Below are 15,013 nucleotides of genomic sequence, written 5' to 3'. Positions count from 1 at the left end.
CGTCAAGGTTTGAAAGTGTGTCGCGAAATGGACACTTTTGGGAGGATTTTCAAATTTTTGTCCCGTGCAAGATGCTATAGCGGGTGACACGCTGCCATAGAGGTGGAATTAATTTCCTCTATAGAGGGAGATCATGCTATAGCGGGATTGGGCCGTTATGGGCCACGATAGCGGGGTAAGTCACAGTAAATGCAAAAATTTCCCAAAATCGTCCATTCTTACGTAGAAATCTTTTGGGAGTGAAGGGACAACCTAGGGTGATTTTCACCTATTTTCCATCAAAATCATTCATAAAGGTAAGTAAATTACTCTCCTAGCTTAGGATTTCGATTCCTAGGCCTTAGAATTAGTGGGGGTAACTTTAGGAGAGGGTTTAGCTTTACTTAATGGTGGAAAAATCCTGATTTGGGTGGATTAATCATGAGAGTGTCCTGGAATTTGAGATTAAGTTGCAATCCAGTAATATTTAGGCTAGTTAAGACTGATTTGGTGTTGTACTACTGTTCTAGACGAGGAGCAAGCTAAAGCTCGATAAAGGGGGTGAAAAACCACTTATTTCAGGTCTACTCTGGTCAAAATTCATCCCCACGGACTTAGGAGTTCATGTTTCAAAATTTCAGCAGTCGCTTAGCTTTTAGATAGGCTAGAATTAACTGAGAAGTTAGGTTTGTCTTTAACTGCGTAATATCTTATAAGTTGTAGGGAGATTGCACGCATAGACATTCGGGCACGAAATTTGGGTGATTAAAGGCGTTGTTAATTGTTGGGATGATATTAGACTTGATTAGATAATGTTGACCTTATGATGAGTGCTGGGTATTATCCTGGGGAAGGTGATTTGTGGATAATTGGATTATGAGTGGGGAAACAGTGTAGAAGGAATCTTTTAGAATAGGTGTGGTTGTTGATTCTAATTTATGTTTTACATGTTTGCCAACTGCTTTGTTAGTATTATGTTTATAATGTAGGGCCATGGAGATGGAAGGAGTATAAACTGAAATGATTATCTTGTTATCCATCGCATGCATTGAATATGTTTACTTAGGTGTATAAGTGTGATTTTATTCATTTTGATTGTGATTGTGATGTGTGATTGCTGGTTGGCTAGGGGTACCACGCCTGGTACATACTAATGGTTTTTTGCCAACTGCTTTGTTAGGTACCACGCCTGATACATAATATCTATATGGTTGGCTCGGGTACCACGCCAAGTTTACTAATGGCTATAAGTTTACTAACGGTTGGCTTGGATACCACGCCCGATACATGTGATTTCTCTGTATGTTGGTTCTGGTTTTGTAAGCGGATCAAGTTTATTTGTTGTGTTGTATTTATCACATGTTGATCCCTAAATGGCCAGATTTGAGTATTTAACTACTGGGATGGTTCTTATGTAAATCGAAATTGTATGTTAATGTAACAACCCCTAAAATGTTGTATGTCGGTATTTCAATTCTCGACGAAAATAATACAGCCTCTGTATTTTGGGCATAACTTTTCATAGGTTGGTCCAAATTAGGTAATTCAAATTTCTGGGTAATCACAACATCCTTACCTACAACTTTCATGAAGAACATAACTTCAAATTCGGAGAATAAGTAGGTCAAATAAATTAATCTTTGCAAGATATAGTGCTGTGACGGAATTGAGTGTTGATAGAAGAAAATTCATATCTCACTATAGGTTGCTCCAAATTGGTTGATTCTTGAACGATATGAAACTAGACTTCCATATCTACAATTCTTATGAAGACACCAAATCCTAATAAGGAATTTAGCTTATTGAAACGAAGCTTCGAAAACAAGTATTCTGTTAAAAAGAACTCATCTTACCTACCATGGAAACATCTAGATGCATTTGACATCATGCATGACATAAATTGTCCTCCATTTAACATCATCCATGACATCAATATATTCCATTAAATTTTCAGATTTTTCTTTATAATTATTTTATTTATTGTTAGGTCCCTCTTTCCCACCTATAAATACCCACCTTATTTCCTCATTTTATTCATCAAGCTTTCTTAAACATTTCTTCTCTCTATATACTTCTTCTCAAATATAGTTTTAGTTTTAGTAGTATAAAAATACTACTCCGGTGATTCTTATACTCCGGGTAGTACACAAAACGCTCCGGCGAGAAGAAAAGGCTAGGGATCCAAGAGTGTTCCAATTCGGAGTAAACCTTCGGATTTAAGGTATGTAAGGCTTTCATAGCATTAGATTGAGTTCGTCCATGCATCCAATATTTAAATTCATTATAATTGAGTTATAGTTGAGTTTTATCCAAATCTTGAATTCTAAATGAAATAATTCTTCTTCTATTGAGTTTGATATATTATGCATTAATATTATTATTATTCTTATCTCTCATATTATTGGAATTATTGTTCATGGCTACTTTCCCATGAATCCTAATTGATTTGATGTTCATGAATATTTTTACACATGTTTTGAGTAAAGATGTTGGCTTTTTATTATTTTCATTGATAAAAAGAGAGTTATATGAATTAATACTATATATGTATTTTATTGAGTTTTGAAAGAGCAAACGAGTTGAATTTGAATGAATTTGAGAAAATGATATTTTGAGTAAGATGTTTTGATGAGATGTAAATGATATTTTTGGAAGTATAATGATTGATGAACATGAAATGAGATGAGTTCGATGATTTAAATTAAAGTCCAATGAGACTAGATGATGAATTTAATATGAGCACATATTTTGGGAGTAGTATTGAGCACCGAGTTGGGTAAGAGTTTAATTGACTCAAACCCCAAAACTACGTAGCCAGCGTAGGATGGAGGCTATGCCTCTTAAGTCCCAAAAAGAGGACTTTGATGAGTGGATCCAAGATGGTGATGTCCTTTACCCTGGCAAGGTATTGGATGGATGTGGCAACGACATCGCTTCGTTGTATCATCGCTAGCTCATAAGTGATGGTTGTCGGTTAGAGAAACTCCCAACTGAGTAAGCATTGCTTATTACTATTATTTTTATTATTATATTTTAAACTTGCATTACATATTCATGTTGAAATGATGTTGAGTTCTGAGCTGAGTTTTATTGAGAGGAGTATCTTGATATCTGTCCTTACCTTCCTGCCATTTTACATACTCGTACATTCCACGTACTGATGTTATTCGACCTGCATCGTTTTATGATGCAGATACAAGTGTTAGAGATCCTCAACAGGCGCATCGTTGAAGATCATTTCTTTTCAGCTATTTGGTGAGTCCTTCTTGTATTCGAAGGCACTCCTTATCCTTTTATTATTGTTGAGTGTGATGTTTCTTTTGAGGTAGCCATGGACATGTCATTGGCACCATCTAAGAGTATTAGAGGCTTCATAGACAGAGTCTGATGATGTAATCTGAGTAGTTCTCCTTAGAAACTACTTCTTCTAATAATTATCTATTTTTCCTTTGATTATGACAAGCCCACATTAGTATTCTTAAGTCTTCCGCTCATGAATAAATAAGAAATGAGACCAAGTGGTTCTCTCAGAAGTCAGAAATGGTTTCTGAGTGCCGGCCACGCCTAGGGTACCCTCTCGGGGCGTGACAGTTAAATATTGTAGATGATGTCTTAGGGATTCTTGGTTGTTCGACTTACTTGAAAAGTGTGATGAATCGGGATTCCATGCAGCTCAGCTGGAAGAGGCTCCATTGTATCGGGGCCTAGTTTTTGATACTGTCCACGGATGTATAAAAATTGTTTTATCCATTCAGGGGTACGGCGGGGGCCCTGTCCCGCCATATGTTGTCATTTATATGTTTAGAGATCTGCAGACGTGTATATGTGGGTTGTGTATGTCAGTTTGATTCAGCTGGATCTAAATAATATATGATATATGATATATGTTATTATGTTATGGCAGCCTTGTCGGCTTGCGTGCCCTGTCATGTTGTGATACAAACAAAAAGGGATACATGTTTATGAAAATGTTATTGCCCAGTGGGGCTCTGTTACATAATATTATCTTATTTACGATTCAATATGACCGCAGCTAATAGATATGTGTACGGGGGGTCAAGGTCGGACCCCAGTCACGACCTACGGGGTTGGGTCGTGACAAATCAGGTATGGATGTTAGTTCTGAATTTGACTAGGAATTTTGCTTATTCCCTAACTTGCACTGCATTCGTCAATTTGGGTGATCTAGAAACTATTTAATAGAGGAATTTGAGTTAGTGTGATTAAGTAAGAATTTTGGTGGTGGTCCACTAAATTACTAAGGGCCAAGGGCCAGGGGCTAGGATTGTTGACAGTTGGTCACAAGAGAGGGAACATAATGGTTAATAGAGTTAGTTAAGGGATTTAAATTCAGGAATAAAATGAGTAAGGAAAATTCTGGTGTTGGTAGAATGAGTGATTTTGAGAAGTTTTTATGTAATAGAAGGGTTAGGCTATGATCGGATAGGAGGGTGGAATGACTTTGATGGTGGAGTTGACAATGGAATGAGGTTGGGTGACTTGGGATAGGGTGTACGAGTTTAGAGGCGGTGGTATCTGGTAGTACGGACTGTGGTGAAAAGGTCGGAGTTGCATAACCTCAAGTTGCATGTTATACGATATTATGTGGTGGATTCGGATTGGTCGATGTTGCTTACCAGTACATGTTTACTAATACTATTCTTGCTATGCCACTTGAGATAGTCTGATTGCAGGATTCAGTGATGTTTCATGGGTGAAGACGATAGTGATCTCCTACAGCTTCTACCCCTCTCTTCCTTATGGTGGGATTTGTGATCTGTTTTCATTTTTTTCTTATTCTTAGAAGCTTTTGTTACCTGTTTAGACTAGTTCCTTGGGAGAGTTTTTAGTTATTTTGTAAAAAGATTTTTTTGTGTGGAGTTACATAGTTGTTTACGGTTTTTTAAAGCACTTCTTACGTTATCTTTGATTCCCCGGTTGGTTGTTTTTATATTGGATGGTAAAGGTTCTCCTATCTAGGTAGCTAAAGTAGGTGGCCTGGTGATTTGAATCGTGACATGAATCTTCGATTTCTTAAATGTAGAGTGAAATTGTAACTATCCACTTAAAAATTTAATCTTTAGGATAAACTCATTCTTCAAAGTGATCGCTATGGTTGTTTACCAGAAAAATGATACTATGCGTTTAACAGTTGAATTTGTAAAAATAATATTAACGACAAGCGTATTATGATCGATCAAACTCCTTTTTTGTGGCTAAATTGGTAAAGCAAAAATAAATTAGAGAGTATGAACTGTACTAAGCATAAAGATAAGAATAAGAACAACCACCCTAGCTTTACAAGGTAGGTAAGGCTAGGTACACACTATCTTTTTTAAACCTTTAAGCTGAGTATATATGTTATTCTTGTTGCTGTAAATTATACGAAGAACAAGGATAAAAATAATGATAAATAAGAATGAGAGAAAGAAATAATCAGAAGATGGTGAATCTTTAATATTATCAAAGCTTTTCAATGATGTTTTATTTACAAGTAGATGAGATACTAGTTCTCTCACACACAGGTTTCCATAAGGGGAAAACACACTGATGATGCTAGTAAGGAAGGGTTATTCTGCCATCTGAAAAAAGGCTACCCTCATACTCAAGTAGTATCACATGCTTGAAGTCTGGCATTGGGTTTGAGGTTGACTGGCGTCAGATCAGAAATCCTAGCGAGGATGCAACGACTAAGTGAAGAGTTGTGACAGAAGGTGGAGGTCCCTAAAAGCGGTTTAGTCGATAGTCCTCGCAATGCTGAGACGTCTTTGGTCCTTGATACACTGGTGGCACCCACTCTAAGATGTTGTTGGACCAGTGTCGGAGACTTCATTAAGAAGATGCTTCCACGTGTCAAATTTCAACTGATCCTCGTATCAAAATCGAATTTCACCTCATACAATGTCAATATTTTTTTAATCTGTATTCTTTTTTTATTAGCACAATCTAGTCTATCTAAGGTTGAAACAATCACTAATGTTTGTATTAGCTAGGATAGATTGTCTACATCGCACATCTTAGACTAAAATCATTTCCCTAATTATGTGAGAACACAATGTTTTATGTATTGAGTTGTTTTTTAATCTAATCAATGTATACATTTGTACATATCCCTTCTCGAATATTTGAGTGAACACAAAATATTTTATACATTGAAACTTTCTTTTAATAAAATTTGTGTAGGCTTTTGTATTCAATAAGCTTTCAAGTGTTGCGTCACGTTGGAAAGTGCATGCGTGTAGTTTCCCTTTTCAATACATTACATTTAAAGTTCTAAAGCACCTATAGCATATGTTGTTGCTTCATCAGAAATACTAACATTTTTATGTGATGCGGTCATGTTGCATCAATAGCTTTCGTAATTTTTTTTATTGATTATAACTATTGGCCACACTTTGACATTCTTACAAAGTCAAAAAACATAAAATTATTGAAATTGCAATTTTTTTTTTAGGGGACCTCTGTTTCACTATTTAAGATCTTTTAAAAAAAAGTTTAAATCTGAGATCATTTTTATTAAAAGGGTACATGAGATTACTATAGATTATCTTTTATATGATAAATCACATTCACCATGAAATGGAAAAGAACATTTAATGTGCACTAAATGTTAATTGAATGTGGATAATGCGGGAGCGGGTAGATACCTCTCTAGTTCCTCTATATAATAAGCAAATACGGTTCACTTTTCTTCATCTCAGCCTTTGATATCTAATTCCAATTCACTAATATTTTTCCTCAATTATTTCCTCTATAAGCTAGCCCCTCTTTGAATCTTTTTTCTCACTTCCTTTTTCTAAAAACACCGTTAGTTTTTTTAATAAGCACATTTTTAAATTTTTAAAGGTTTTTAGCCCCTATCTCATTTTTTTCTGCAGTTAACTAAATATAATTATATATTGATCTAAAATGGGGGATAATAATTGGGATATAAGCGTTGTGATAAGAAATTATAATATTAGTGGAACGAACAATGTTGTAGATCATAACTTTGGCTCGGAGACTTTTGAAAATGATAATTGAAATACTTTTGACAGACTTTTAACTGCTGACATGACTAATTTTGATGGCTTATCTGAAATTTTCTCTATAGATTTTTCAGTTGCTCACCAGAAAAAATCAGATGATCAGGTCATAATCATGGACCAAAATAATAATCAAGAGTTGTACTTACATCCCATTGAACCAACTCAATTTAGCCAACAAATCTTTCTTCCTCCATCACCAACAACGATAACGTGTGTGCCAACAACAACTACAACACCACAAAAATTGATTGATCTACAACAACATTATCCTAATTTCACTTTGCCCATGGAGACTCCTCTGATCGAATCTTGTAAAAGGTAACTAGTCCCTCTATTACATTTTATGTGCGTGTCTTTAGAGTTTTGATTTTAGTACTTCTAATTTGAAATCAGAAAAAAACAACCGATAAGGGTTATTTTGAAGTATTGCAAGAGGAACTCACAGATGATAAATGGAAATGGCGCAAGTACGGTGAGAAGTCAATCAAAGGTTTTTCCTTTCCGAGGTTTGCTCTCTTCATTTTTTTATCATGTCATAGAAAAGTTTCGTTCAATTCTCAATTTCCATGACAAAAAGTATTAAATATTATTAATAGTAGGTGTAGACACATGTAATATTTGACCAATACTAATTATTATTTTGTGTATGTGACATAGCAGAAACTACTATAAATGTAGTACATCAAAATTATGCGAAGCAAAGAAAATTATTGAGAAAAGTCCAAAGAATGGGAACTATTTCTTGGTGTCCTATTCTGGTGAACACAACTATGATCCACCCACAAATAGTAAATCTCTCGCTTTCTGCAACTGTAGTTCCAAACACAAACTTCCAAAAGGCATAAATATTGTTCCCAAAGCATTAAACTTGAATGCATCATCATCCTCGTCCAAGCGTGCTATGCATTCCAGAGTTGAAGCCTCTTCAATTAGCCCACCTAAATCTACACTTGATATCGACAGCAATAATAAAATGATTGTTGTGGCCGTGCAGAACAACAACAATGGTGAAGAGGAGGAAAACGTGAATAAAAATATTCTCATAAAATTTGAAGAACTCCAAGGAGTTACTGCTTCCACCTTATGGGGATGAAAAGGACAAGAGGAATTGATCTTTTTTCCCCTCTCCACCAACTCTACTATGTGCAACTTTTGTCCTCTAGTCATGTTTCTGTTTTAGTTATTATAAGTGGGGTCAGACAAGAATTTTAGATTTGTAATTTGTTGTGTTGAATCATGTACATCATAGAAAATGGTGCTTTTCTAGATTGCTAGATATAAATCTTTTTCAGCTTCATTATTTTTTGTTGTTCTTCAACGTGGGAATCTGGTCCCTCTTGTAAGTTGTTTTATTTTCTCAAATAGTTCTTTCTTTAAGAAAAATCATCGGTCTTAGTTTATACATGAAATTATACAAAGTATTAGAATATTGCAGCTTCGTTTTAGAATATATATATCATTCTTGTGTAGATGAAATCAAGAGAATATTTTTTAGGACATCATAATTTTTCTAAAAACGAACAAGAGAAGAAAAAAAGAAGAATCTGAAAATGAATCACGTCGGAAAGATGGATATATTCATATAAATATCATGATTGAAACCATTAATGCCTTCAAAAGAGAGGAATAGAGGAAAAGGTCCCACGCGGTTAAGAAGCTGAAAGAGAAGCTACTGGGCAATCTAGCCAAGGGTTATAGATGAGTTTTGTTTATGCATGCATTAACAAAGTTTTAAGGATTTTTCACACTTAAAACCAATTATATGTTCCTATGGTTTATAAATATCTCAACCACCATTTTGATTATCTTATTCCTAATTTTTCTTTCAAAAAAGTTCCCCCTCCCAATATCTGCGTCTTCTTGCAGCGGATTCGTGAAAAGAGCTAAGATTTGCTGCGATTTTCTAATTCCATGCCACGGTACAGGATATGATCATATCTATCTTTGAGCAAGAAACATGTGTCAAATATATAATTATAAGTATAGGGATTAACGGAATCCTTTTGGTCTTCAATTAATGTTGCTTAAGAGTAACATTAAATGCAATCTCTATGTATAAACTGTTACAAATTTTAATTATTGCATAATTAGTGAAGCAATACACTATTTCAATACTGAACATTGTATTACTCTATTTTACTTGTCATATTTATTTCTTTAATTAAAAGGGTAATTTGACTAAATTATCTTTATATATCTTAATTTAATACTATTTTCTTTTGCACTGTATTAATCTCTAGAGCTATTAATTATTCGAAATGTTGACTTCACTTATCAAAATTGTTTGCAGTCGAGAGGTTTCCTAATGTATGTATGTATGTAAGAAAGGAGGTTTCAGTGCTTAATTAGCTTTGCACTGCAACAAACTAGGGTTCAGTTAATTCTTCTATGTTTTTCTCATTAAATTGATCATACTTGAAAGCTCATTTATGTATTCTCCATGTGTTCTTGAAGAAGAAGAAGCAAAAAGAGTATATTTGATTCAAAACTCCAATAGAAAAGTGTTAAAAATTATTTGGGTGGTTTTGCAAAACCGGAGTTAAGAAATAATGGCGTAGATGAGCCTTTTCTCAAACGGCAATGGCATAGATGAGCCAAACTTTTAACGGATGACATAAACGAGCCTTTTCTCAAAGTTCGATGGCATATTTGCGCTTTTTCTCTTACTTTTATATTCATTCCGGGCCTCGTTTAAGAATTTTAAAGAAATTGCATTAGGTAGTAAGAACTAAAAAGGATTACCCCCAGACTTATTTTTTGTATCATTTTTCTCCTTCATTAATTATCTGATAAAGAAAAAAGTTATAACATGTCATAGGCATACACACGCCTATAGTACTAGAACAAAAAAAGGAAGAGCTTTTCATTTGATTTTTTCAGAGTACCCAAATGGACTGGAACCTCATCGTCTCTCAAGTCTCAACAACAATGCACAAAGTCAAGAATTCTAAGTCATTCAACATCTCTTTAACCTAATCAAGGTTTCCCCAAAAGGAATAAAGTCAAATTTAAGCATTATTTATAGAACATATAATTAAAACAAAAGAGAAAAATACATGCTCCTCAAGTATATAGATGCAAAAAATATTTTCATCGATCAAAAAGATTGAAAAATTCATGCTCCATTAAAGTATATACTACAAAGATAATAAAGTGAAAATTCAACCATCCTTAAGGGGGTTGAGACTATATATAGAGACGATGAGGTCCGATTGATTATTTATTGTTGGTGAAATTACAATATTACAAATTACAATTGAAAAATAAAATGAAGAAAATAAATTCACTTCTTGGCTGAGGCGCGGATATCTCGCTTTCTTTAAAGAGATTCAAGCCCACTGCAACAAATCTTTTCACTGATCCAGCAGTAGTCCTCTTGACTTGTCCCCTCTGGGATACAACAGTCTTATCACAAAATGTAACTCAACAAACTCTGGACAAGAGTTGAGTTTAAAGCTCCACAAAAAAAGAGCACCTCACTTCAACTAATAAGAACTCTCTTTTTTGACAAACTTAATGCACTCAATGTTTTCTTCCATTTCAAAACAAAGAAGACCTCTCTATTTATAGGAGAGGAAAGCATTCAAAAGATGAAAAAATAATGGAATGCCATCATTAATATTTAGTGCACAATTATCATTTAGTACACCACTTATTAGTGATAATTAGGTTAAAAGAAATTATCATTTAGTGCACCACTTACTAGTGATAATTATTTTAAAAGAAATTATCATTTAGTGCACCACTACATAATGGATTGAGTAATATATGCACTAATGCAAAATAGAATAAAGATGACATTAGATGCCATCAATGAACTATTGCTAAAATTGCAATTTAATAAAATATTAAAATGCCACACTAACATTTATTTGTAATTTATTTCTCAGTCGTTGTCCAGTACCCACATAGGACTCAACCAAATCTAAATTCGCGCATTGTAGAACCCATTTTAGGTGGCGGTGCTACCAACAAGATTAATTTCATTCCTAGGGATTCAAACCTAAAATCTCTAATTAAGGTTAGAGAAATCCCAACCATCCTACGACAACCCAGATTGGTTGGTCCGATTAATTTGGGTTTGAAAGAATCAAATGAAAAAGACATTGAGACCCCTTTTGTTTGGTTTAGGATAAGTGCATGTATAGATAATTTCATGTAATTTAGATGTGCAATTGAAAATTTCACAATAATTTAAGTGGATTTTTATGTATTATCCCAAACTAAAAACATATTGAAATTAATATGCAAATTAAGGTCGCAAAAGGTTTATGACGAGTTCGCAAGGCCTTTAATTTACAAGCTGTTATTTATCTGACATTCTTTCATACTGTAGTAACAGTTAGACAAGGAATAATATGGAGTTTGATTTATTGTCAATATCCATACAACTTACAAATTCATAATTTCTCTTTATTAATTATTCTAAACGTTGAACTTCACTAATCAAAATCATTTGTAGTCGAGAGGTTACATTTTAGGTTCTATTAACATTCTACAAGTTTAAACGAAGAAAACAAAACATTGATATGGTTGTCGGCTATAGATAGCAAGGATACTTTGCTTTACACGCATGAATCCCTGATTAAATTCGTTAGAAAGGTCATAATTGTTGGAGAATTTGCAGTTAGAAAAGTTGGGGTGAGGGGGAATACATTATATACTAAATAACTTGTTCGCGCTTCGCACAACTATGAATAACTTGTTTTAGCCTTGTGATCAATAGGAGATGTTTATACGTTGATTGAATACATTATATACTAAATACGTTGATTATTAGTGGTGTTTCCTGATAAATCTTCATAGCATCTTCTCCAAGTTAATATGATCAATTTAGTTGTCTGATGGAGTTCTCTATACCTGTATTCAAAATATGCTACCGATGAACTATGAATTCTTTATTGTAAAATGGACTTCTCCTGAATAATTTTTTTAATTATTATTATTATCATTACATTTACATGGTTGTGTTACTTGATGATAAAAAGACTTATCAATCCATCTAAAAACAACCATTAATCAGATCGAGGGCCCTTGCATTAACTAACATAGAAGTCATCTGAATTACTTTCGCCTGAAAATTGGCATCCGCTACTTATCCAGGAAGAAATACCTCTTAGCGGTTGACGGTATTTGCTGAAGAGTATGTCACATCTTAGCTTGGTCTTAATTAGTTGCATATTTTGTCAAACCAGCAACTACATTAACATATCTTAACTTGGTTGACTTTCCTAAAGCAATATTGGATATCCCACATTGAAATGGCCTAGCATCTGGGAAGTACTTTGAAAGACCGCTCTCATTTGCGAGTTAGAAGTAGGTTGGTCTCTTAGCATGTTGACAATCACCGTTGAGTCCTCCAGTATTAAGATCACATGCCCATTTTGGATGCACCACTCTACTATGAAGTTTGATGCTGTTGTCTTTAACACTTGCAGCTTTTTTCCATCTGCTTTATGGCATTGAGTCAGTTTTTCAATTCACATGGAGATACATTACGTCTACAATGAAAAAAAACAAACTCAAATGCTATGTAAAGCCTTATAACCATTTTAAATCTACAGCTCATTTTCTCCGACTTCGACACTAATAACAGCAAAACTTTGACAAATGTCCTATCTCAATATATGAAGAACAAATAAGATAAGGAAATTGAGACAATTATGTTAGAAGGTTGAACATACATTCTCCCCTCATTATTAAGAACACACATATTTGGCTAGTAAATAGAGTTGTAACAACAATATAGTCAATTTTGTATGTAAAAATCTACAAGTTTAAGGTAAGATTTTCTATTGAAATCATTTGAGCTAGCTATACAATTCAACAATAAGAGGTAGCTATTTTCTAGTAATTTTAATTGCTGAGGTAAAAGCTGATATTGAAGAAGGAAAATAAGGAATTTAAAGTAAAATCATTGAATATCAGATGATAACAATGTGTTTATATTAGTGTGCCCCATTCAAGGAAGCCAAACAAATGCTCTTTGTAAAGTCGTTTATGACCTTCTTAAACAGAGGTTAAAAGACATTGAAAACACAAGTTGAGAACTCAACTGATATCATTCAACTTCTGTTAAAGAAAAGAACTTCTGGCTATATTTCCAAAGTCCACAGGGAAAAATAGCTCAAGAAAGCAGAAATCCTTTTGAGTTCTCCCATTGAGGCTTCAACATGAATCATGACATAAAAAAATTAGTTTTTGTGAAAACAAATTGTATGCAATCTGTGATGACATTAAAAAGGAAAGATAAGAAAATAGTTTATCAGATTTAGTGATCTGATAAAGTATAAGAAAATACTTTTGTGTTCTCCTTACCATCAATAGCAGAGGAAGATTTTATATTCTAACCAAATTGGGTATTGATTAACAGGAATGACACTATGCACATTTGGTATATCTTATATCTCGTAACTTCCATTATTGTTAGTTGCATTAATGGAAAAGTATTTTTTTATTTGCGAGGGAAAAAAACTAAAGAAGAAGGTGAGGAATCAATTTTTAAAAAATAGTAGCAGTTCAAAATCTTTGAAGTGTCACTCAAGTTCACCACTTAATTATATTTGAAACATAGATATACTTGAAAAGAGAATGAAACAATCGATTTAACAAAGGCCATAATATAATTCTGGAAGAATAATGTATTACAATGAACAAATATATCCAAAAAAAGGTGGTACAGATTAACTCTGCAAGAATTATAGACTTGTATCTTTTTAGTAAAAACAACCATTTGGTTAAGTGTGCAACAAATCTAACATGTTTCAAGTATACGGTGAAGGATCCGTTTTGAACATTTCATGATCGCAAAATAATTATTTAGTAGTATTTTTATTTCAAAGTTGATTTAGCTTAATCGCCTGTAAGTCAGTTTCCCTTTGTTTTGGTGAAGTCGCGGGAAAGATTTTCGTCTGCATCACAAAGTTGATTGCAACTCTTTTTCTTTCCACCTGCACTTATTCTAATACGATGAAGATAATTCTATTAGGACATCAAAAGTGATACTTGTATATCTATATCACGAGCCAACAGATAAGTTGTGATAAGGATAGAGGAATTTACATCGAAACTCGCTCATGATTATGTCCCTAATGTTCCGATTCATATATCATGAGTACCTAAGACTATGAGATTTACGATTTCGTGTTATGACTGTTGACCAATCACTCTTATGCCTAGTATTCACGAAAGAAGTGCTCTGAGTGATCGCTTATGTCTTGTATAGAACACAGAGTGTGGCTTCCATTCCTCCTTGTCAATTTTAGCAGAGAGTTGTTTAATACCCTTGAGTTTTCATCACGTTTAACCAAGATTTTAACGATGTATTCATGAACTTTCTTTTGATGTCAAGAACTTTTGGTGGCATGGGGCACTGAAAACACTCTGATTTGAAGTTGGGTAATCATCAACCGAAAGTATCATAATTTTGTCAGTATAGACACATGAAAAAAAAATCAAAATTACTAATTTTGTAAAGTCTGCATAAAAGCAAAACACGGAAAACTCTATGTTTTACTCATAAAATCAGCAAACCAAGAAACTACTTGAACGGGATGAGTTTTTATATAATGACCTTAGGAACTAAATAAATGGGAAGGGTACTACTATAATGTTTTGAAATGAATTTGTACTACTATTTTGGTTTAGCATAAATGAGAGAAAATACACACACAGAGATTAAATTTAAGTCTTGTAGGATTAAAAGAGTGAACTTTAGCAATGATAAGGAGAAAAAGATATCAACACATGTACTTACGTTTTTTCATTTCTTTTTCTTCCGTCGTTTCTCAATTGGTGAAAAAATAGAACAAATTTATAATTTACTGCATTTCTTCAGAGTGTCATCCAAATGCAGAAAGATAGGAATAATAAAAGATATATAGAAAATAAAGAAAAGGTCTAAATCTTGTAGATGGGTTCATAAATTTATGAATATTAGGGCTCTAGCCTCATTTTATTTGGAAAGTGAAGAAAGTTCAAATGGGGAAAGATACACGTACGTTTTA

General features: G+C 33.7%; 1 protein-coding gene across 1 annotated transcript; it reads left to right on the top strand.

The window, feature by feature from the left end:
- The first annotated feature begins 7,032 nt into the window (after nucleotides 1-7,032).
- LOC129894573 (probable WRKY transcription factor 27) lies at nucleotides 7,033-8,100 on the top strand. The gene is made up of 3 exons (XM_055970271.1): nucleotides 7,033-7,110; nucleotides 7,401-7,513; nucleotides 7,668-8,100. The coding sequence occupies exons 1-3, from the start codon at nucleotides 7,033-7,035 to the stop codon at nucleotides 8,098-8,100; spliced, it is 624 nt and encodes a 207-aa protein (XP_055826246.1).
- Nucleotides 8,101-15,013: the final 6,913 nt, after the last annotated feature.

This window comes from Solanum dulcamara, chromosome 7 (genome assembly GCF_947179165.1).
Source record: "Solanum dulcamara chromosome 7, daSolDulc1.2, whole genome shotgun sequence".
In the NCBI taxonomy this organism is placed as follows: Eukaryota; Viridiplantae; Streptophyta; class Magnoliopsida; order Solanales; family Solanaceae; genus Solanum; species Solanum dulcamara.
The sequence above is the reverse complement of the archived record's forward strand: the minus strand, read 5'-3'. Positions and strand labels throughout refer to the sequence as shown.

Coding starts and splice junctions, on each gene's coding strand:
- LOC129894573 (XM_055970271.1), top strand. CDS start 7,033: ATGACTAATTTTGATGGCTTATCTGAAATTTTCTCTATAGATTTTTCA. Junction 7,111..7,400: donor AGAAAAAATCAGATGATCAG/GTCATAATCATG, acceptor ATTTGAAATCAG/AAAAAAACAACCGATAAGGG. Junction 7,514..7,667: donor AAAGGTTTTTCCTTTCCGAG/GTTTGCTCTCTT, acceptor GTGACATAGCAG/AAACTACTATAAATGTAGTA.